General features: G+C 42.8%; 1 protein-coding gene across 7 annotated transcripts in view; it reads left to right on the forward strand.

Annotated features, from left to right (window-relative positions):
- Positions 1 to 24784, forward strand: part of LOC308412982 (SPRY domain-containing SOCS box protein 4-like) — a 91002-nt gene that overhangs the window by 29762 nt on the left and 36456 nt on the right. For 4 of the 7 annotated variants that reach the window (XM_080907740.1, XM_080907739.1, XM_080907741.1 and 1 more), the window contains one exon: positions 19120 to 20078. In XM_080907740.1, the coding sequence (XP_080763866.1) occupies positions 19346 to 20078 (733 nt within the window). In that variant the 5' untranslated portion in view covers positions 19120 to 19345. Of the gene's footprint in view, positions 1 to 11040; positions 11247 to 11375; positions 11638 to 19119; positions 20079 to 24784 lie in introns of those variants that run through there. The other 3 variants (XM_080907743.1, XM_080907738.1, XM_080907742.1) reach the window with 3 other exon arrangements.

Consider the following 24784-nt stretch of genomic DNA (forward strand, 5'->3'; position numbering starts at 1 on the left):
GGCGATAGTGACAGCACTACCCAGGTGTTACCATGGAGCCCATGTTGTTTTGGTTTCTGTGTTCTTGTTGTTACTGACTGAACTTGAAGCTATTTAGCTATTTACTGTGATTAAAAATCAAAACTAGTTTCAATCAGAAAGGGTCCTTTGGGTGTAGCAACCTTTTCACTTAATCCTCAGGGGACCCGTGAGGCTTTCTGTCCTATACCTTTCATTACTTTCACCTCCAGCCTCACCTGAACTGTTTTGAGCCGTAAAATGTGCTGTGCAAAGATCTCCAATCCATGTTTTAAGAGAAATGTTTTACAAGCAAATCTGGTTTTCAGATTCTGGGTTTCTCGGTTTGCTACCAGAATTTATATGAATAAAGAAATTTCTGCTCCATGTTAGCCGTCGACTCCTGACTGTGGTGATGGTGCCTCTTGGTGCATTTTAATGCAGTTAATTAACATAATGCGGCTTACTGTGCAGCCAATTGTAGAAACAGAGCATCCAAGAAGTCTGTTATGCTCAAGTCCTTTTTTTTTTTTTTTTTTTTGCGTTGCATCCATGTTTGTGTGTTGGACCCAAAATGTGTTTGATACACTTATTAGCCAAGCCAGACAGCTTCAGCTGTCTTAGCCTTTCACCATCTTGGTCAAATACAGTCCAATACTAGCTCCTAAAACACAGAAGGCAACTGTTCACGTGGCTTATGTCTATCTTTTATATACAGTCTTTTGTTGTTATTATTAAATAAATCCTTTTTGATAATTTTGTCTTGTTCTCACATGTAGATCATTAAAAGGAAAGAAGATCAAATATGGAATAAAAGTTGAAGCTTAATATGCCTTCATTTTTTATACATTCTAGTAGGAGGCCTTTTCATTGCTAGTTTTCACCAATTCAAAGGCCTTGATAGTGCCATATGTCAGGTTTAGATATTTAGCACCCGAAAGCCACATTAATAAAGAAAATACATTTTTTTTTTCTTGCGGGATCTCAGCAGTTACACACTAGTTTGTTGCCAGTATCCAGTTTAAGTGTGGTCATTAACTGCAACATGTTTCTTATCTTGGGGCTCTTTAAAATAAAGTCTGTCACTGTCAACTTAACCTTTATAAACTGTTAAACCTTTTTGACAGGAGACTCTTGATCACTTAAATGAGACTTATACTTTTTTAATAAATCTCTTCTGGACAAAAGTGTAATATTGTGTTATAGGTAAAAAACAATGATCCAAACAAAGACTGTAAGTTTAATGAAATTTCACACGTTTATTTTAAAATGAACAAAAAAGCTGCACAGGTTTGGAAAACAAGGGTAAATAGTAGGAGGGAGCACGAGAGACCGAGTAAGGTTGGGAGGAGGATTGGGGGAAGGTGTGGAGACTGAGGGTGTTGCGTAAAGAATAAGAGCTGGGTGAAGAGTAGGAAAAAGCACGAGAGGGTGGGTAAGGTAGGGAGGAGGTAGACTGGTTGAGTTGGGGCATAAGGACAGGGGGTAAAGGGCAAGAGTCGGAGGGAGTGAGAGGGATGGTAACCAGGCAGAGGTTTGGGTTTAGATCTTCAGTTGCTCTTTTATCTTCCATCTTCTCGTCACTTTTTCCCTCAAGGTTTTCTTCGATGTCCTCTTTTGTCTCCTGCTTTTCCTCCTCTTCTTCCTGCTTTTTCTTGTCCTTTCTTGGTTTGTCCGTTCCCTCCTCTTCTCCCTCGTGGTTTTCCAGTTTTTCCTCTTGGGAATTTGTTTCCAGGGTTTCTTCCTGGTGGTCAGCGTCGGGTGCAAGCTCCTATGTAGACAGAGTAAAATGTATTTCACTGAACTGTGACTCAGTCTGACAGAAGTTGTTAGGACCAAACATGACATTATGGTAAAGTGAAATGATAGCGGACACAGCTTACCTGAAGGACGTTCTTCCATTTGTCCAGATTTTCTTGTAAGTTCTCCATCAGAAGCTTGTTCTTAATTTGGAGCTCCTCCACTTTCTTCTTCTCCTCTTTCAGGCTCTTCTCGGTTGATTGCCACTTGCTGCTCCAGTGTTGTTCCCTGGTGTTTATCTCCATGTCTTTTATGGTCGATTCATGGAGGAGTTCTACCCAGGCTTTGGTTCGAGCTCTTCTTTTCTTCACACATCTTTGAAGCGCCTCATCCTTGAGTTTGAGCTCTTCTTGGAGGCTACTCACTTGCATTTTGTGAGCATCTTCAAGAACGGCAATCTTCTCCTTCAAAGATGCATTTTCCTCCTTTGCAGTCTTCAACTCCTGAGTGGCAAAATGGAGTGCATCTTTTAATTCTTGCACCGTTTCACTTCCAGCAATCTTGTTAGCTTCCTGCTGCTGTTTCATATCAGCAGCGCTAGTCTGCACTGGCCAAGATGCCTGAATGATAAAAACATGCACGTAGTCCATAGTTAGAAAAATCAATCACAGTGTGATGTGTGGCATTAGAAAAGTTTAAGGTGACACAAGAAAAAGCAAAAACTGAGTCCTACAGATGTTATAAAACCACAAATGTTCACAGAGTTTTGTTAAAAGTGCTTACAGATGTTTAAGTATTACAAATGAAAGTTAAACTCCAAAGTGTACTCTGCTTCCTGAAGATTATGAAAGCTTTAGACACATTTTGAGCAAAAAATTCAAAAAATGCTTTTGCTTGCTCACACGAGAAAAGCTTACCAGATTTTCTGAGACAAATGTTGGGTCCATTTGGGCTCAGAAACACTGAAGAGTCGCTGTTACACTTGTTTAGCTGTCGATATTTTTCCAAAGCGTTCGTCGAGTCACAGCAAATAGCGAGAGATGCTTGTAGGTTCAGGTTGGTGTTTAGAAATGAAATATCCAGGTAAACGCTGTGTTTGGAGAATCCTGTTCAAAAATCATCAGGCGATAGTGACAGCACTACCCAGGTGTTACCATGGAGCCCATGTTGTTTTGGTTTCTGTGTTCTTGTTGTTACTGACTGAACTTGAAGCTATTTAGCTATTTACTGTGATTAAAAATCAAAACTAGTTTCAATCAGAAAGGGTCCTTTGGGTGTAGCAACCTTTTCACTTAATCCTCAGGGGACCCGTGAGGCTTTCTGTCCTATACCTTTCATTACTTTCACCTCCAGCCTCACCTGAACTGTTTTGAGCCGTAAAATGTGCTGTGCAAAGATCTCCAATCCATGTTTTAAGAGAAATGTTTTACAAGCAAATCTGGTTTTCAGATTCTGGGTTTCTCGGTTTGCTACCAGAATTAATATGAATAAAGAAATTTCTGCTCCATGTTAGCCGTCGACTCCTGACTGTGGTGATGGTGCCTCTTGGTGCATTTTAATGCAGTTAATTAACATAATGCGGCTTACTGTGCAGCCAATTGTAGAAACAGAGCATCCAAGAAGTCTGTTATGCTCAAGTCTTTTTTTTTTTGCGTTGCATCCATGTTTGTGTGTTGGACCCAAAATGTGTTTGATACACTTATTAGCCAAGCCAGACAGCTTCAGCTGTCTTAGCCTTTCACCATCTTGGTCAAATACAGTCCAATACTAGCTCCTAAAACACAGAAGGCAACTGTTCACGTGGCTTATGTCTATCTTTTATATACAGTCTTTTGTTGTTATTATTAAATAAATCCTTTTTGATAATTTTGTCTTGTTCTCACATGTAGATCATTAAAAGGAAAGAAGATCAAATATGGAATAAAAGTTGAAGCTTAATATGCCTTCATTTTTTATACATTCTAGTAGGAGGCCTTTTCATTGCTAGTTTTCACCAATTCAAAGGCCTTGATAGTGCCATATGTCAGGTTTAGATATTTAGCACCCGAAAGCCACATTAATAAAGAAAATACATTTTTTTTTCTTGCTGGATCTCAGCAGTTACACACTAGTTTGTTGCCAGTATCCAGTTTAAGTGTGGTCATTAACTGCAACATGTTTCTTATCTTGGGGCTCTTTAAAATAAAGTCTGTCACTGTCAACTTAACCTTTATAAACTGTTAAACCTTTTTGACAGGAGACTCTTGATCACTTAAATGAGACTTATACTTTTTTAATAAATCTCTTCTGGACAAAAGTGTAATATTGTGTTATAGGTAAAAAACAATGATCCAAACAAAGACTGTAAGTTTAATGAAATTTCACACGTTTATTTTAAAATGAACAAAAAAGCTGCACAGGTTTGGAAAACAAGGGTAAATAGTAGGAGGGAGCACGAGAGACCGAGTAAGGTTGGGAGGAGGATTGGGGGAAGGTGTGGAGACTGAGGGTGTTGCGTAAAGAATAAGAGCTGGGTGAAGAGTAGGAAAAAGCACGAGAGGGTGGGTAAGGTAGGGAGGAGGTAGACTGGTTGAGTTGGGGCATAAGGACAGGGGGTAAAGGGCAAGAGTCGGAGGGAGTGAGAGGGATGGTAACCAGGCAGAGGTTTGGGTTTAGATCTTCAGTTGCTCTTTTATCTTCCATCTTCTCGTCACTTTTTCCCTCAAGGTTTTCTTCGATGTCCTCTTTTGTCTCCTGCTTTTCCTCCTCTTCTTCCTGCTTTTTCTTGTCCTTTCTTGGTTTGTCCGTTCCCTCCTCTTCTCCCTCGTGGTTTTCCAGTTTTTCCTCTTGGGAATTTGTTTCCAGGGTTTCTTCCTGGTGGTCAGCGTCAGGTGCAAGCTCCTATGTAGACAGAGTAAAATGTATTTCACTGAACTGTGACTCAGTCTGACAGAAGTTGTTAGGACCAAACATGACATTATGGTAAAGTGAAATGATAGCGGACACAGCTTACCTGAAGGACGTTCTTCCATTTGTCCAGATTTTCTTGTAAGTTCTCCACCAGAAGCTTGTTCTTAATTTGGAGCTCCTCCACTTTCTTCTTCTCCTCTTTCAGGCTCTTCTCGGTTGATTGCCACTTGCTGCTCCAGTGTTGTTCCCTGGTGTTTATCTCCATGTCTTTTATGGTCGATTCATGGAGGAGTTCTACCCAGGCTTTGGTTCGAGCTCTTCTTTTCTTCACACATCTTTGAAGCGCCTCATCCTTGAGTTTGAGCTCTTCTTGGAGGCTACTCACTTGCATTTTGTGAGCATCTTCAAGAACGGCAATCTTCTCCTTCAAAGATGCATTTTCCTCCTTTGCAGTCTTCAACTCCTGAGTGGCAAAATGGAGTGCATCTTTTAATTCTTGCACCGTTTCACTTCCAGCAATCTTGTTAGCTTCCTGCTGCTGTTTCATATCAGCAGCGCTAGTCTGCACTGGCCAAGATGCCTGAATGATAAAAACATGCACGTAGTCCATAGTTAGAAAAATCAATCACAGTGTGATGTGTGGCATTAGAAAAGTTTAAGGTGACACAAGAAAAAGCAAAAACTGAGTCCTACAGATGTTATAAAACCACAAATGTTCACAGAGTTTTGTTAAAAGTGCTTACAGATGTTTAAGTATTACAAATGAAAGTTAAACTCCAAAGTGTACTCTGCTTCCTGAAGATTATGAAAGCTTTAGACACATTTTGAGCAAAAAATTCAAAAAATGCTTTTGCTTGCTCACACGAGAAAAGCTTACCAGATTTTCTGAGACAAATGTTGGGTCCATTTGGGCTCAGAAACACTGAAGAGTCGCTGTTACACTTGTTTAGCTGTCGATATTTTTCCAAAGCGTTCGTCGAGTCACAGCAAATAGCGAGAGATGCTTGTAGGTTCAGGTTGGTGTTTAGAAATGAAATATCCAGGTAAACACTGTGTTTGGAGAATCCTGTTCAAAAATCATCAGGCGATAGTGACAGCACTACCCAGGTGTTACCATGGAGCCCATGTTGTTTTGGTTTCTGTGTTCTTGTTGTTACTGACTGAACTTGAAGCTATTTAGCTATTTACTGTGATTAAAAATCAAAACTAGTTTCAATCAGAAAGGGTCCTTTGGGTGTAGCAACCTTTTCACTTAATCCTCAGGGGACCCGTGAGGCTTTCTGTCCTATACCTTTCATTACTTTCACCTCCAGCCTCACCTGAACTGTTTTGAGCCGTAAAATGTGCTGTGCAAAGATCTCCAATCCATGTTTTAAGAGAAATGTTTTACAAGCAAATCTGGTTTTCAGATTCTGGGTTTCTCGGTTTGCTACCAGAATTAATATGAATAAAGAAATTTCTGCTCCATGTTAGCCGCCTTTAAAGTAAGTAGCAATAATAATAATAACAGTAGGTAAATATTGCACTGTACCTTTTGCACTGTGAAGGATGAAATACCATTAGGTAAAAAAAAAAAAAAAAGAGAGAGAAATCCAGCTTTAATTAAGTTACAAAAGAACAAAACAGTCAGGTTTGGCCTCAGAAAGACAGAAATGTGTATGGTACAGGCTGGACAGTAAAGCTACCTGGCACTGACGGTGTAAAGTGAGGAGCCTGAAAGGGAGAAAACTGCATGAGTGCACTGCAAACTGAGATTGTGCCTCATTAAGTGAGCTTTCCTATAGTGAAACAGGACATGGTACGGTTGTGTTTTAATGGAGGGAGGAAGAGAAAGAGATATGGGATGGAAATGAAAGCAGCAGATCACTGTCTGTCCCTCCTGCTGCCTCCATTTACCATCATTGATTGTGCAGCCAGTCGGAATTAACGCCTACCTGCTGTACTCAGATGGTCAGCACTGATGTGTGCAAGAGGGAAAAGGAAATGTGCACCCTTTTTTCCCCTGTAAGCCTTTTATTTCACACAGTATGACAGCTAAGTGTTGGTGAACTCTTCTTACACTAGGGACTATAAATGTCCACCTTCAAGGACGTATTCTTTCAAGATTTAAAGACGTGGACATCCCTCAGACATGAGGACATTTTGCGGGTAATTGCACCTTAGGTTCAAGGATGCGAGGTTAGTTAAAGAATGGTGGAAACTACTCAATATTGATGGCAGGTTGTGTGAACTGGTACCAAGAACCTCCAGGAGAAATCAAAACAACCTCAGTGTATTACTTTAGGAGTTATATGGGAAAACTGATGTCAATCTGTCGTCTGTCTGTAAAATATAAAGCTATAGGCCGCACCCAGCAAATTGAGATTAATAGAGAGACTGGTGACAGAAGACAGACAGCATCCACCTACCTCTAAATCTCACTAATTCAGATGATCTGTGTTTTGTTTAATTCCCACAAAACCCCAAATAAAAATAACATATTGTGGTTTTATGAAGGATTATATGTGGGACTACATCCTCTTTGTGATTTGGATCCATATAAAACAGCTGACTCTCATCTGTCCTCCATCAGCACACTTTTATTACCTTACTCCTGTCGCTTTTCCATCAGTACATAGTAATTCTACTGGTTATATCAAATATACATGTATATATATATTACCCTGTCCCTTTGACTGTCCTCACCCTTCACCCTGAAGCGGCACATTTCAAACCCTTTTTCTCTCATTTCTCCCACTTTTGTTCTCCCCTTCCATCCATCCGTCTCCCCCTCTCTGTTGATCCCTCCCCCCTGGGCGATGTGGACAGTTGGATGGCTTTGTGTTTGACACGCGTGTTGGTAGGACACACACACAAATGCACGGGCACACACACTTCCAGTTCCTATTGTCAATAAGATGCTCAGCTGTGAAGCCCCTAGCCCTAATTGTGTGGGGTAAGGACAGTGCCCTTATTGTCCTGCAGATTAGCGCATACGCACACCCACCCACACACACATGTGTCCTCAGACCCCATGGGGTCCCTTTAGAGTGGATGTGCCTTGAGGCAGAAAATCAGGGGCAATTTACGAAAGGGTCCGTTAGGGGATGGGGGATGTACCGCAGTCCTCAGCTTGAAGCTGTAATGTCAAACAGTTTCTTTGGTTTCTTATTTAGGATGACAGAAGTCAGTCTTGTGGTGTATTAATGGAAAAACATGCAAGAATTTGTTTTAGTGAAGCGTACTGACAATTTTCTCAGTGGCGTTGATGGATATGAGCCCTGAGATGCAGAAAATATAGAAAGCAGTTAACAGAAATCTTCCTACCCTGCACATTTCTCTTTGTAGCAGGATAAACATTAAAGTGATCAAACTCAGGGCAATTCGTTTCCTTGGTTTAGACACAATTACTTAAACAATGAAATCTCTATATAGTATAATAAAAGAAAGATTTTGTGTTTAACACCTAATGTTACTTTATCGCTCCTCCTTGGATTTTGCATACAGTGTGTTATTGCTGTCATGCTGGACAAATGCAATCAATTTGTGTGATCACTGGTTTGAAGCAAAGCCTCCCAAAACTAAAACCCGGAAAAGCCTCTTAGCCACAAGAATTAGGGGGCTGAGTTTGGGGGTTTGTATTTTAAATGCAAATTAGAAGTACATAAATTAAATAAACAAGAAAATATACCTTCACCTTGTGATTTGACGCACTGTGTTTACAGCTGATCCTAGACTATGATGACAGAATACAAAGGATTGCAGAAATTAAACAACCAGGAGTTCCACTTTATTTCATGTGAGTTTGTCTAAAAATAAACACGGGGAAATTCCAAACTCAGATACACTTTGATCAAAAAACAAAAAAGCTTTCTGTGGAAATGAAATCTCAGATTCTTTCCCAGATTTCTGACTTTCCTTTCTCACTCCTTCCTTGTTAGCCTACAGTGACCTGAAGCCTACAGTGAGTGCTTACATTCAAAACCACTGACCTTCGGTGGATGGTATTTAGAATAGTGGCAAGTCAATAAAGACGCTGGTTTGAGTACATGCAGATGTATGAACACTGTGTAGGGCAAAGGTAATGTTTGTGACCCATTCAGGTGATCCATAGCCCCCAGTGTGTTTATACACATCTGTACATTTCCTCTTTTCCACCTCCAGCCTGAATGAAGCCAGTTAACTGGCTCTGACGTAAGTGTGTGTGTGTGTGTGGGGGGTAGTTCTCAGCACTCTGAGCCATGTTCATGTTAACATTTTAAAGACTTTAAGCATAGCCAAGTTACACAGTGACAGCACAAACAGGAAAAAGAGAACGTTCACCTTCAAAATAAAAGTTATAATATTTTTTCCTCTTAGGAATTTGTTTCCAATATAATAAAAGCAGTCATTTTCACCGCCAGGAACCACTCTCCAACTAGTTAAGGATTACACATGTTCCATTGTGACCAGAGGTTGTCATGACCACCTGACAACCTCTGCCCGTTATCCAGGCCTGTGTGACTGTGGTTTACCATTATATATCTCTTTTAATCTATAACTGTGTAAAACAGCAACTTGCTGGTTTAGTGGGCATAGTTGCCAGACATTTCCTTGACTCTTAACAATGATGGAACATCTTGTAGAGACTTTAGAATTCCTGATTCAATCCCATAACAGAATGTTTTAGATAAAACAAAAAACAAAAAACATAGCAGCTATCCAAAAGCTATTCATGTAATCTAATCTGATCTTTCTTTATCTAACACACACACACACACACACACACACACACACACACACACACACACACACACACACACACACACACACACACACACACACACACACACACACACGCTGAACACTGCATCAGGGACAACTTGGGTAGCCAGGGACCAATCCAGTCGACCGTCTCTTCCACCTGAGCCACAGCCATCCTTCTCATAAGCCATCCAGCAGTAGCACCAAAACCATTTTCACACATGAAATATAGACACTTCAGGGACAATAAGATCTGGACATTGTCCCACATTCTCTGAAACTGCTATTTCTAACATGTACACACGAAAGAGGGCAATCCACTTCAGACGTGTTCTCACTACTGGAGTATTTCCACGCCCTGCCCTGGGCGAGAGGAGGTGTCTGGGTAGAACATATTTCGTTCACTGGTATTGAACTGCTACCTGCATTATTCTCACCTTGGAACAAATTGGTGCATTCTAACATCATACAAGTCTTTGTTGTTAGATATCAGGTAATGTCTAGTAAAATCCAGGGATGCAGTGAATGCTGTAAATGGTTAAATTCAGCAAAGCAATAAATATAGTCCCCAAAACTCTGAACTGTCCCTTGAAGTCTCGTTTGTGTTTTTGTTGCGGGGTGGTGGTGTTGTACATGAGCTCCTCATTAAACGCGACCTCACCGTTAGTTGTAGATGTTTGAAAGCAAAAGTCATACAAACCAAGATTTACTCTCACACAACTCTCTGTTATTGCAAATTGCGCTTGAATGCCTGAGCTGACATGTGATGTAATGATACAGTGGGAGATGTGTTGTCGTGCGGGTCTTAGTTCCCCGGTGGTCACACCAGTCCTGGGGAAAGTAAGCTCATACAGGAAGTGAGCTGGCAGGGCCCCGGTCCTGCAGGATTGCACATCCACACAACTATATATGTGTTAATGTGTCTGCGCGTGTGAGTCAGCAAACACGTGTGTGCCGTGTTTTCTAAATGCCACACGGTGATGAGAGAAAGATCCGAGGACAGAGTGTGAGGAGCTTGTGCGAGAGCTTTCCGGAATGTGCTTGTTTTGTCTGTAGTACTTTATTTACTTTCCTGATTTCTTAATTGACTGATGTAGCTGCAGGAAAAGGCTGATAAATGAACATAGTCATCGCATCACCTCAGAGTTATGCAGTAGTTATGCTGTAATTTGCAGTTGTGGGCAGATAAAGGAGGTGACAACAGGAAAGAGCAGCCGGCACAGAGTGTAATAGAGCAGAACAAAAGAGAGCGGGGGTCATCACCCAGACAGCACTGAATCTAATGTGCTAATTGCACACATGGAAAGTGGACAAAAAGGAACACTTGGTACTCAGCTACAGTAATCAAATACTGTGAAAACAATTATTTATTCTTTTAACCTTTTTTTAAGATCTTTTGCTTAATATCTTTTGCAAGAATGTCGTCCTCGTGTGTTTAACTGTAGCTTTCCACGTACCAGTGCACGTAGGACACGACCTGCCTTTCTCACCTTATCGCCTGAAATGTGCACACGATCCGCTTGTGCACGTGTCGGGGTGGACGTGTACGTGAACATATGTGTCTGTGTGTGGCTCCAGCAGTCGGGGCGGGGGTTGGTGTGGTTGGTTGGCTCTGTGTGAGCTCTTTGTGAGAAGTGGGGAGTCGTGGGGGTGTACCGGGTGTTTCTCTCAGCTGCCTGCTGGTCTGGTTGCTGTTGGTAACTTTGCTTGATTAGATCAACGGATCGGCTTTCAGGCCTCTCTCCCGCTCCCCCACCCCACCCCCAGCTCTCCTCTCGGAAAGGCTGAAGTGGAACTGAAACTGGAGTGGTGCTAAAAGTCCGCGCGGAGCTGCGAGTTGCGGCGGAGGAAATCGTGACGGTGCTGCCTTGGAAACTCTTGTCGGAGTTCGAGCACAAGTGAGTTGGGGGAAGGTGGGGGGTAAGAAAAGAAGTGATAGCCTCAGGACAGATAAGCTCCAGGGAGAGAAAAGAGGGAGGGAACAAGGGAGGGAGGAGGAGGAGGAGGCAAGAGGGAGAGAGAGAGAGGTGGGAAGCTCTGAGGAAAGAAGTCTCTCTCTCTCTCTCGCTCTCTTTCTGTCTGTCCGACTTGCCGGCTGCTGCTTCTTCTTCCTCCTGTCTTCTTGGGTTTTCTGGCTGCCGGCGACTGGCTGGAGGAGTTTCAGCTTGTTTTTCGCCTGCCTTTCGGATTTGAACATGGACTCAGGCTGAACAGCTACGCGCACTGAGCTGTGAGAAGAGTCACTGGAGATTCCCCGTAAGCAGCTTGATCTGATCTGATGTCTACAAGGTGAAGTGTGTCTTTGCTCAAATATCCCGCTGAGGGAGATTGTTGCTATTTCAGGAGTGTGTGTACTTGTGGAAGAAACAGCAGCCTTAGAGCGATGAAGTGCTCTTTGTGACAGTTCATACAGGGATAGACGATGTAGGTTAAAAGTCGCTGTTAGTATGATTCATTTTTCATCATGTTTACGAGAGACGGTGATGAGCCTACGCATTGCTGCTTTTGCTGGAAACATTTCCTTCTCTTTTGGATGCTGCTTCACACTGAGCCTCTCCTCCCTCCGGCTCTCCCTCTTCTTGCTCACCTTCTGTCGCTTTTAATTCTCTTAATGGTCTCGAGGTCTCAGCTGGTCAGCTGGGATACCCCTGTGTGTGTATGTGTATTTGTGTGTCTGCTTGCGTGTGTGTGTGTGTGTGTGTGTGGGGAGGGGGGGCAGCTTTTGTTTGGGAGAGAGACAGTTGTGAGTTCTCAGATAAACTACCTCTGGATTTCCCCCCTGCTCACATGCAATAAGATAGATCCTGCTTTCTATTTTTAAACACTATTGTTTGTCTATATATTTGTGAGCACCTGAGTGCTCGCTCCGCAGTAGCATTTCTGTCACTGTTGTGTTTAGTCTATGGATTGGGGCAGGAGGTCGTATTTGTGTGGTCCATTCTGGGATAGAGAGATAGCAGCTCTCCTTTCTGACTTTATCCTTTTGTTTTGTCAGCTGCTGACCGCTGTTTTCTCTCTGCTCCAACCCTTCCATTGTTTTTTGCTCCCTTAAGCTCTCTTTATTTCACTCAGATGCAGATCCATGCAGCTTTACACCTTTGCAGCCGCTGCTATTTAACATTTTCTGATACCTTTTGTTGATTTTGTAATTCCTTTTTTGTCTTTCTCTTCTTAAAAACTAAGAGAAGTGGGGAGGGTTCTCAGTGTCATGCTGTGTCCCTCTCATTCTCTTTCACTGTGTGTGTGTGTGTGTGTGTGTGTGTGTGTGTGTGTGTGTGTGTGTGTGTGTGTGTGTGTGTTTTTCTCAATCAGATATCCGAGCAGAGCAGCATGTGAGCTGTGTCTGAATCCTAAAACATACAGTTTCCATTATTTTGGTTTTGCCAGTCCAGGTGTCTAAATCTCAAATATAACAAGTTGTTACACAATGCTGATCAGATGGAAATGTCAGGATGTTGGTCCAGCACGTTTGCCTAACTCAGATGGCATAAACAACTGAGTGAAATGCCATGAAGCTTTGGTTGCCATCATTAGATCAAAAAATGTAATTCAGACAATGTTTTTATTTCATGACAGTCCCATTGTTATCAGCTGAATTTTGAGGTTTATCCTCATTACCAAATGTTGCTTAGCAAAAATGGTTAGCCATAAACTGCATCTAAGAGATGCAACTAGACGTCCTCCAGACATCAATTATTAATTCAAGCCTTGAGCTGGTCACAATGATAGGCCCACCCTAAAGCGTGCATTGCATTATTGTCCTTTTTGACTAATTGGGGTGTGCATTAAGAGTTCAACCTAGCCATCAGGTCATCAGCAAAGAGTGTAATGGCTTCACAGATCGTGGGAGCTGGAGGTCATTTTCCCATATGCTTCTGTAGTGCTGAGCTTTGTTTGCAGTCAGTAGTGTCGCCTCCTGCTGGTCAGTAAAAAGAATACACATGCCAGCCGCTTGAGCACTGATGTCACTTTTAAAGCCCAGAAGCCAATTTTTAGTTAGTGTGGCTAAAAAGGTAACATCACTCCTGTACGTCAGCATGTCAGTATGTTAACATGCTGCTATGGGTTTTTCCTTTATTAGAATTCTAAATGCGCGTTTTGCAGGTTGACTAATTAATAAACTTTTAGCTCCAAAAAACTCCCCAGTGTTTTATAGTTGTATAAACAGATTATCTGTGATTCAGAGTTTTCAACATCATTACATCATACAAGGTCTATAAGTATATATGTTTTCAAAAATTCCTGGGTTGTGCTTTCACTTGTGTGGGTGTGACACGTTTCATCACACTAGTGGAAGCGGCTCAGCTAAGTGACCGAGGCAGCAGCAGTGCGTCAAATTCACACAGACTTTGATGCAGTTTCTTTACTGCTGGGGTTGTGAATCTGCCACAGCTGCCCCAGAAAGCTTTATGTATGGCATTGCCAAGGCCGTGTCTGTGTGTGGACACATGTGTCCATATGTCTGCGAGAGAGGGGTGAATAGGTTCTGCATAGCTGTCCATAAAGGGGTGCTCAATCACTGTGGCACTAATGGTCTTCCCTTAGGGCGCCATGGATTTTTAAGGTGTTGCGACAGGCATGGAAGAAGCATAGCAGCTTAGAAGCAGACAGCATCCTCTGCATCTTAGAGTTTCATAATGCTGGAAAGTAGATCAGTTTCAGTTCCTAAGTCACCCGTGATTCTGTTTAATATTAAGGTGAAAGAGCAGAGCACATTAATGTGAACCGAGCAGGAAGATGTAGGAGATGGAACATGATTCATTAGGGAACGTGGTTCCAGACAGCGTCTCTGTAAAGTTAACTCTGTAAAGAGTTAACACACTGATGGAACAAAGAAGGAGAGCGAGTGGGAATCCATCAAGAGCAATGCATCAGAGATGGAGTAAAAAAAAAAGTGGGAAAAGGAAAAAGGCAGCCATTAACTTTCACGGTACATGTGTCATTGTATCTGTGAGAGAGTGTTTGTGACAGTGAGCATGTGCAATAGTATGCAGCTATGTCCGGAGTTTTGCAACCTGTGCTTTTTCTGCTTGCTGAGCTTGCATTGCAATGCCACACGCTAAACGCCATTACAAACTGATAGGGTGTCAGTTCTGCTAGTCTCCCTGGATTTAGTGGCACTGGAAGGCAGAAAGAGGGTAGCAGAGACAAATGGGTGAGGCAGCGGGAATGAGAGCTGAGAGAGAATTTAAGGAGAGTGTAGCAAATACAGGAAAGCTGTTGAAAACAGCTGTGTGAAGAGACAGGACAGCGAGAGGGTCAAACCTACAAAGGGTGACTGCGATAGAGAGTGGTAACGTCTCTTTCTGCTGAAGCCTAATAAGTCCAGAGGTGTCATCAGCTGGAGGAGTTTAAAATCCCAGTCCACTGTCTCTGTCTGTATTTTGACATCATGTTAGGAGCCAGACGGTACAGTTTATGTCTGGCTCTGGCATCTTCATCTACCCAGGGATTCCCTCAGTAGGAATGAATGTCAGCAATGTAGAGAGGATGGTAGTTTGTTTAATCTAGTGGGTACAGCTGTTGCTATGAAGAGATGCTGTATGTTATAAATGTGTGTTTGGGATTGTGTGTGAGTGCTGGTTTTGTACGCTGTGGTGCCCAGATGTCCTCCCAGGAGTGGAAAGTGGAAGAAGTGACCATTTTGTGATTCATTTTCAGACGTCACGAGAATGATGCAAAGTTGCAGTAATTTGGAGTGACAGGCAAGGTTCACATTTGGGCCTCGAACAAAAAGGCAAAGCAGGGTTGAGCAGAACAAAATCACGAGACACAAGTTTGTTTGCCTGCTCCAAAGCTTTACATTGTTTCCTGATAGACTTCTGTGGCGCTGCGTGGTGAATTTGACACTAAAGAATAATTAATAGATATTTTAACTGTTTTTCTTTTTTTCTTGAAGCCAACCCATTGACATTCCTTCAGAGGGAAAAACAGACACCTCAATATGTCAGGAGGAAGCTGCTGAATTTCTTGTTCAGTAACTGAAACAGACACGTGAACTTTCAGCTCACTGCTCATTGTGTTTAAACGAATGCATCTGTTTGACTGAAGTTGAGTCTGGCTTTATTGCATGTCATAACCCTTTTGCACTAAATGAATGAGAATGTCTTAAATTGGCATTTTGGCAAATAGGCTAATTTGCTTTCTTGCAGATGAAGTAAATTAAGATTGAAAACGCCCCTGATAGAAAATTACAGCGAGCAGCCTGCATAGTTAGAAAAGAAAAGAAAAAAACTATTGAACTAACCAGCTGCTGATTACACTCCTTATATTAAACAGACAGATATAAGTGGTGTTTGTGGCAAGGCAGGTGAGTAAGTAGATTTCCAAAGAATATAATAATACGATAATACATATGATTTCTTCTGCTGTCGCTGTCTAAAGGTGGCTGTGACTCTCAGGCTAGACATTCATGAATGAACCGATAATCAGGAAGCTATTAGCCGTTATCCTTTGTAAACTTCTGCGTCGTTTCTTTAAAAGTCCTTGATTAACTGCCAAGCAAGTGCACACTCACAGTAAACACCGCCGCATTGAAGACTATGCTGAAGACTCGGGACAACTCGGTTTCTGTTAATCACAGTTTTATATTTAAACACAGCGCTCAGGGTTCTTGGCGTAATTTTTGTGGAAAAGCCCACAGACGTTTCTAGTCTGTTCTCAGAGGGTGGTGCAGTATGAGTGAGAGGTTCCTCGGCAGTTTCCTTTCCCTGTGTGTGAGCTGTCCCTGCATGCGTGTGTCTGTGTGAGTGACTTCAAAGCCTGTCTGCCCAGTCAGAGCTTGCTGGTCAGTTTCAAATGAAACGCAGTCCGTGAGACAGGCCGACACACTCGCACGCACTCGCACACACAGTGCACGCCTCTAATACAATGTTACATACTTACAGACACACACACCTCCCCCGAGCTTCCAGGTGGCTGCAGCTTGTTAGTGGTACAGCAGGAGAAGCCAGATGAAGCCAGCCCACACCAGCTGCACTGCCCTCTACCTGCCTTCTTATCTCATTCTTTCCCAACTTTTCTCCTCGCTGTTAGTGGAATTTCAGATTTCTATAGTTTTTTCTCTTTGTGTCATATCTTAAAGACGACTTTGCCGATCGTCTTTTTTTAGCTTTTTGTTCTTCGTTTTTTTTTCTAGTCTCTCTTCTGATCCTCCCTATCCTATCCTACCTTTGCATATTCCTTCCATATTAAAGCTAATCAAACCCCTAATTTAAACTTGTAAAAGTAAATTGATATCTCCTACCACAATAGTGGCGGTGCACAAACACGTACTATCTTGTGACATTATAGATCAAATGATTAATTGACCAAGAAAACAATAATCATGGAGTTATTAGAAAAAAACCTGCCTTCTTTTGCATGTGTGTGTATTTGGCACGTGCGTAGCTCTACGTCAGCTGCTGTCCACTCCATACCTGCTTAACTCTGACTGCATGAAGGGATGAGTGCAGTCTTAAAGGAGCCAGTAGCAGGAGAAGAGGAAGATGGAGGGAGGGAAAGTAAACAACAGATGGTGGAAGCATGTTGCTGCTACTCGCAGCAGTATGCCAGCCCACCACCAGCTTCTTGCGAGGTTACTATGCAACGGTGACCGTGACGATATGGAGGTCAGAGGTCAAGTGCCTCCTTGATGACGGCCCCGTAATGCCACGCGCCGTGCCAGACTGAACCAGCTGAGACACATGTATAAAAACGCTGAGAGAGCGTACGAATTTGTTTTCCTTGGCTGAGGTTTGGCGGTGATGACTGTTGAAATCTTCCATGCAGCGTCCACCCTTGACCCACCTGCCAGCAGTGATGACACACACTGAGGCAGCTGTCTGTGCTCTGTCCGTGTGTGTGTGTGTGTGTGTGTGTGTGTGTCCGAGCGCTGAGTCGTTTCATGCTGAGGAGTGAACTGAGTAGTGGCATACATAGGCTGGTGTGGCTGGTAGGTGCCATGACCTTCACGGAGAGGGGAAAAAGAAAGAGAGCAAGAGAGAGAACTGGAAAATGCACGTGGTCAAAATGAGACGCTTGTATTCGTGCTGTGGAATATCTTTATTCCACAGCACGGACCAGCAAGGACCAGCTTTAGGGCTCGGGTGTGAGGACTTTGGGGGAAAATGACGACGACATTTGAACTGATCCTGTGTGGAGTTAAAAGGTTTGAATTAGGGTTGGGGTGAGGCATTTCAGCTGTGATGGCTGAGGGTAAGCCCTGTCCACAGACTATGAGTTTTTCACCATTGTTTTTAGTTATACCTTACTTTTTTTGCTATTGTTAACCTTTATTTTGCCATTCAGTCCCCAATCTTAATCTACAGTACAAAAAAAAAACAGAGTTTGAGAAGCTTTTGTAAAAATGTACTTTATTGCAATATTTTTTAACTCAATGTTATTTTTTTTCCGGCTTAAGTAACTAGTTTGAATAAAAAAATGAGACAATAGACCCTATTTAGAAATTTTGATACAGTAGCAGAGCAGCTTCTCATGTAAACTGTAAATAGCAGTTTGTATTGTCAATAGCAGAACGAGGTTAGATCTTCGGTAGCTGCCTTTTGTGCTTTCGCATTTTTTTGTAACACAGTGCAGTGTTGACAGGTAAATAAGGTGTGAATCACTCATATTGAAGTGTGAGACACTCTTACCAGAAGAAGCGTCAGTAAATTTAACACACACACACACAGACAGTCACTTTGTGGCTTATTCAGGATGAGGTAAATACAAGCAGCAGACATGCAGGGAGCTGTGTGATTCACTTCCCTGTTTGCATGAAGTGTGGCTGTTTTCCTGTGAACAGGAAGCTGAAGCTGTCGTTCCAGGAAGAGATCATTACGTTGGTTGAAGTGCACCGAACCTGCCTGTGTGCGTGTGACAACGAGAAATCGTGTCTTTGTAGCAGCTTCGCAGCCTGAAATAAGGGTTTCAATTTGTTTACTGCAACAACTTTAAAAAATAATTACTAAAATAAACAAGTTAATATTTTGTCTATTTAGATGTCCAAGTTCCAATTTATTTAGATGTGCGTAAATCAAATAGAAATATCACAGGAATGTTATAATGAGGTGACCAGAGTGAGAGAAATTAATGCTTTGGATTCCCAAAGTGGAAGTGAAATAACAAGAAACTAACTAAAAACTAAACTAAAACTTAAAGCGTCTACAGTGGAAACTGATTTTTACCAATGAAAACGAAAACTGTTTCCTAAAAATGAAAGTATTAACTGTGGTTACAGCTCGCTCTTGTTTTACGTGTCACACACACGAGCGTCAAAGACAGAACTAGAGCCATGTTTCATCATATTTTACCAAACGCCTCGGCATGCAGACTAGCTGAAGTTTTCAACTCCGTCACACAGAGGATTGGAGATAAATTATTACCTTGTGCGTTCCGTTTGCCTGCTGTTGATATTTTTGCAAACTCAGGCAATACCCATTAAATTTGCATTAACAAAATGAGAGTGTGGTAGGTTCAGATCTGGGCTATGTTGCACAACTGGGCAATGTTTGCAAAGTAACATACCTGTGCTGGCACAGGCGCATGACTTTCTTGGTAGGATGCATGATGAGTCAGAGGAAATACATGGGTATTTGTGCCAGTAATTGTCCTGTTCATTGTGTATTTCTCTGAAATCAAAGCCACACAAAATCTGTGAAACAATAAGTTTTGACACCCGTTGCCATCACTGTGCTTCTCTTTCAGCTCCTCTACATTTTCTTTCTTTTTTTGATATCTGCTATCTCTGTTTTTATTTACGTGTTTTTCCTCTTGTGCTTCTCTCAACAGGAGTGACAGCGACTCTGTGTTTCTGAAGAAATCTGTGGCATGAAACCAGATCACACAGGTCTCTCGTACACCTTCATCTCCCTTTACCACTCTCCAGTTAGAAACACACTCCTCAGCTTCACTGCATTGATGAGGTAACGTCAGGCTCCGTGCAAGAACCCACCTGCAGCGGCGACTCCTTCCCCTCTTCCTTCCTCTTCCTTCTGTCAGTCATTGCACCGCAGCCATGGGCCAAAAGATCTCTGGCAGCATTAAATCAGTAGATGGTCGCGGGGAAAGCGGTGGCTCCCCATCCTACCGACCCCTGACTCATCGTCGGCAGCACCCTGAGCTAAGGGGCCCGGATTTCTTCAAACCTCCCAGGCTGGATCTCCTACTGGACATGCCGTGCGCTGGACTGGAGACTCAACTCCGTCACGCGTGGAACGCCGATGACCGGTCGCTTAACATCTTCATCAAAGAGGACGACAAGTTAACTTTTCATCGCCACCCTGTCGCTCAGAGCACGGACTGCATCCGGGGGCGGGTTGGATACACGAGGGGACTCCATGTATGGAAGATCAACTGGCCTGTCCGGCAGCGAGGCACCCACGCTGTGGTCGGAGTAGCAACCTCCGAAGCTCCTTTACATTCTGTTGGCTACACAGCGTTAGTGGGGTCAGACTGCGAGTCCTGGGGCTGGGATCTGGGACGTAATAGGCTCTACCACGACAGTAAGAACAGGGCGCACAGCTCACTGCCCTCTTACCCTTGTTTCCTGGAGCCGGAGGAGTCGTTCACCCTTCCGGACTCTCTGCTAGTGATACTGGACATGGACGAAGGGACCTTAAGTTTTATGGTGGATGGACAGTATCTAGGAGTGGCATTTAGAGGACTGAAAGGAAAGAAACTGTATCCCATCGTCAGTGCCGTGTGGGGACATTGTGAGATATCCATGAAGTACATCAACGGCCTGGATCGTAAGTAACCGCTTTTTGGTGACTATTTACACATTATGAACATAATCCAGCAGTAATAGTAGTAGTGGAGACTACTCAGAGTTCATATTCACATTCCTTAGATCAGCGGTCCCCAACCTTTTTTGCGCCATGGACCGGTTTATGCCCGACAATATTTTCACGGACCGGCCTTTAAGGTGTCGCGGATAAATGCAACAAAATAAAACTAGTACCGGTACTGAAAAAAGAAGATTTATTCATAACACACGTGAAAAGACCCAGGAAAACTGAGTTAACGATCAAAACGATAACAAAATAACGCTCAACTCTCGCGGCCCGGTACCAAACGACTCACGGACCGGTACCGGTCCGAGGCCCAGGGGTTGGGGACCGCTGCCTTAGATGACCTACCTACAAAAAATGCCTGATATTAAAAAAAAAAAGGAAACCACTGAACTAAACTAATGTGGCGGTGTCGTAATACCTTCATGGTGTTGTAAGAATTTCAGTTTGTTGTGTCACTCTTCTGAGATTGCAAATCTGACACACTTTCTTTGGCAGCAAACAGGGTGAAAATTAGTTTGAGTACCACTGGAAGGAGTCCACGTGTTCTGCAACATTCATTATTCAGTACTCAGTACTGAAAGCATTAGTGTCTCAGCGGTTTGAGTGTGCAATTTCTAGTGTTTTTTTTCTTCTTCTTTTTAAATTGAAGTGCTTTCGTTAGCGATGCTTGAAGCCGGAGAGGAGTCTTGCGTTATTTCAGAAAGACAGAGAAGGTGTTTTTTAACAAAGCAGTCAGATGTTAGTGATGGATGCGTTGGGTTGATTTTGTTATATTTTTCAGTGATTTGGCTTTTTTCCGGCTGTAGAAGTGTATCATGAGCTAACGGTGTTTCAAATTGCTGTGGCAGAGCAGACATGTGGCGCACACATGAAGTAAAAGAGTAGTTTAAAATACTCTTTTGCAGGTTTTTTGGTTTTGATTGGGTAAACAGATTGCTTGTGATTGTTTTCTTTGATCTCTGAACTCTCTCCCACTGTCTGCATGTGCACGCCAAAAGAGAAGAGACAGGCTCCCCCGTCACAGTCTAAACAGTAACGCTTTGAACGTCTTGTTAAAAGCTCACTTAGACTCACATCACGGACACTTACACGTATGAACACACACCTGCCAGGAAGGGAAAGGGTGTGTTGTGACAACAGGCTTATAATCTCCCTCCCTTTTAGTTCGCTGAGCCCTGTGGGTCTTATTTGATTTCACAACAGGGTGTGCTTTTGTGTGTAACCCCAACAGCAATCTCAAGGCTCAAAGGAAAACCCGTCACTCTCTGTAGTTTGTTACATCTCATTTCTCTTTGCCCAATCATCTCAAATTTCTGTTTGAATTTTTTTTCTCTCTCAAAACTTCTCTGCTCTCCAGGGACGCCATGACACCAAGAGCCCATTTTCTTCTCTAAAAAAAAATAACAGGCGTAATTCCAGCTTTAAATTGGTCTTTATTATACAGCCATGCATTCAGAATTTCCCAAACAAAGTAAATGAAATCTCATGTGAATGTGTGCGCAAACACACGGAAACAAAAGCGTGTTTGAGAGAGGCCTAAGGTAGGGGAAGTCCGCTCGGACTACCAAATCCGTAACAATTCATTCGGTTTCTGATTCCATTCATTTGTTGCTGAGACGTCGTTTTGGGTTATTAGCGCTCCAGGCGTCGCTCTGAATTCCAAACAAAGACAGCAGTGAGTGATATTTCAAGGGTTTAGTGAAAAGGTGAAGTAAATAGCCTAAAGCAGGGTCTCTTTGACGCAGGGCAGGCTGTGATTACAGTCTGTGCGGCAGCTTCTTTCAGTATCAGTTTTGGATTGAATCGGCTCGTCTGCCCTGCAGATGACTCGAGTAGAGAGAATGAAGTCCTAATTGCTGTCTGCCTGTGAGTAAAGGAGTGTCTGTGTGCACAGCAAACCATGATTGTGTGGTCAGCCGAAGAACAGACGTTGTTTCACCTTTTTGTTTTCTTTTTTTCACGGTAATCGCTCGGTAGTGACTGTATCTAATGAGCCGACCTATGAGAAGTCACCGTTGGGTTGTTTGTAAATTATTGTTGGAGGAAGAAACAACGCGATTGCCGGGTATTAAAAAGAGATTTGTTGGTGCGCCGTCTTCACATCACCCTGTTTGCTTTCTCATCACTCCGGCTCGGGCCCCTGTTGCTCTGTGATCATCATTTTGCTCCACCTGAGATCATTACTCCCATTCCTGCAGTGACACACCGGAGAGCGATGAAGCCAGCAGCACTTCAGGCTCATGGCAGTTTTTGTAAGATTGCACAAAGTGACCAGAAATGGATATGAACTTAAGTCTGCATTGTCCTGCACATGTGAGCCCTCTTCCTTCAGAGGCTTCCTCCATAAACATGTGAACTGATCTGTTTGCCAGTTAGAGTATATTTAACTTAATAGATGCTATGTTGCATAAACTACATATGCAGCTAATTTCTTTGCAACCTTAAAGGACTCTCCTTCTTCTCCTTGGTTCTTTTTCTTCCGCTCATAGTTTTCTCTTGTCCTGTGTCTATAATTGTGCCAATTAGTGGCACTTTGATTAGCTAAAATGGGACCTTTAGCCCTGATATGTGCCATTTTCTCTCCTGTCTTTGTACTCCAGTGCATATTATGCAGAATGCCGCTGCAAAATCTGGCAGTTTAACAGCTAATTTACAAACCACCCAGAGTATAATTCCTTTTTTTCTCTGAATAATTAAATGCAGTTTCTGGGTACATATTGCTGTTATCAGCTTATAAATGCAATTTCAGGGGATGGTTTTCACTACAGTTACTTGTCCAGAATTTCTTTCCTGCCGGTGAAGCCAATGTCTGCGTGGTTTTCTCACGTGGCTGAATAGTTCCCCCGTCCAACAGCTGTCATATGATTTATCCATACAGACAATTAAGCCGACCAGTCATTGTTGCATCATGGGCTGGGAGGGAAGCAAAGGGGAAAACAGTTGAAAAGGTTGGGGGGGGGGAAAAGCAGATAAGGTGGGAGAGAGAGTGATGGAATGGAAGAAAACCCAAGAGAGACGGTTACAGCTGAGAGAATTGGTAAAAGCAGGATAACATCTGCAAGTCGCAGCGAGCATACTGAAGTTTTATCAGGAGAAGGGTGGAAGCAGAGCACAAAGGCAGCGAGAGAGAAGGGTTTGCACAGTAAGGGATGTGTGAAAGGCGCACAGCTGATCAGCTCTCTGAGCTGAAAAAGCTGGTGTTGTTGGTATTGCAATACAAACCACAAAAGGCCACAAAAAACACATTAAAAATGATGAAAAATGAATCTTAAAATATTTAAATGCTGAATTTTTCTTTTTGCAGCACTTCACAGACACAGGCACTACCACAGGGTTTTCTCTGCCATTAATTTATACTTCACAGTCAAAATCACAACTGCCGGCTTATTCAGGATTATTCACATTCCAGCAGATCTGTCGACGTGAAGTGACCCGGTTTCTTTTTCCTGTAAGCCAGCTGAGAGCTGACACCCTGACCTCCCTCCCTCTCTCCTACTGTTTAGTCTGCATCACATGAGCTTACACACTCCAGGTCAGACCTAAACCAGCTGCAGCCACCTACTCACTAGAACTTCACACAGCGGTCTTAGTTGTGTCTGGGTTGTTTACATGAAGATCATGGCACCCTAAGATCCCCAGAAAGCGCACTGTCTGTCAGTAGGAATGCTTTAAATGATGTCTGGTTTTTTCAGGTTCATAAATGATCAGGAATTCACTCTTTAGTAGAAAGTATTTAACCTTTCCAGAGCTTTTATAGTAATGATTGCAGTTTTTGTTCAAGTGCTGGTTTATCAGATCAAAACAAAGTCGGCACAAACTCCGTTGCCCTCCTTTGTGATATTAAGCCATGCACATTTGGATTTCTTAGATCTGCTGCGGTTTTGAGGCGTTCTCGTCTCAGATTTCTGCAGGCGCTAAAATACGGTGAGGGTTTTTTTAAAATTGTGTGTTGGTAAAAGGACGGAAATTTTATTTTTGAAAACAGAAAAGCAACTCGTCCTCAAGGAAGTGACTACTTTCTATTGAAGTAGTTTTAAAGATCACTGTGAATTCAAGCATTGTGGCATGTGGGAAATTTAAAGGTGGGTGTCATAAAACCACACCATATAAAATTAAACCCAGCATTTTTAATTTGGGTACTTTAGCGCTCGTTAATTTCCTTATTATTTGGCTTTTGCATGTCAATTTCACTCCAGGATGGATGAACGGGATGCCAGTATCTGAACCATTAGCTTTCATGTTAGGAGCAGTGACTCAGCTTCCTGAGCTAGTGCGTGGAGTTTCGCACCAACTGCTGGCTGTGATATGTGGGTCACTGGGTTGGTGATTTAGCTTAACTTGGCTGCCAGCCTTAGGCTTGCATCCTGCTCTTTATGGTTCCCTGATATGTCTCCCTGTGCTTTTTACTGTCACATTTGCATGCATCACTGGTTTGTTTTTCTCTGTCTTGTTCGTTCGTTTCCCCCGAAGTGTTTGCTCCTTTGCACATTTAGCTATAAGCAGCTTCTTTGAAGCCCACACTTATCACCTCAGTTGTACGGAAGGCCCAACAGCGCCTCTACTACCTGAGGAGACTGCGGAGCGCACACATTCCCAGATCTCTGATGTTGAACTTCTACAACTGTGCCATCAGCAGCGTTCTGACGTATGGATTTCTAGTG

This window comes from Rhamphochromis sp. 'chilingali', assembly GCF_963969265.1.
Source record: "Rhamphochromis sp. 'chilingali' genome assembly, chromosome: 16".
In the NCBI taxonomy this organism is placed as follows: Eukaryota; Metazoa; Chordata; class Actinopteri; order Cichliformes; family Cichlidae; genus Rhamphochromis; species Rhamphochromis sp. 'chilingali'.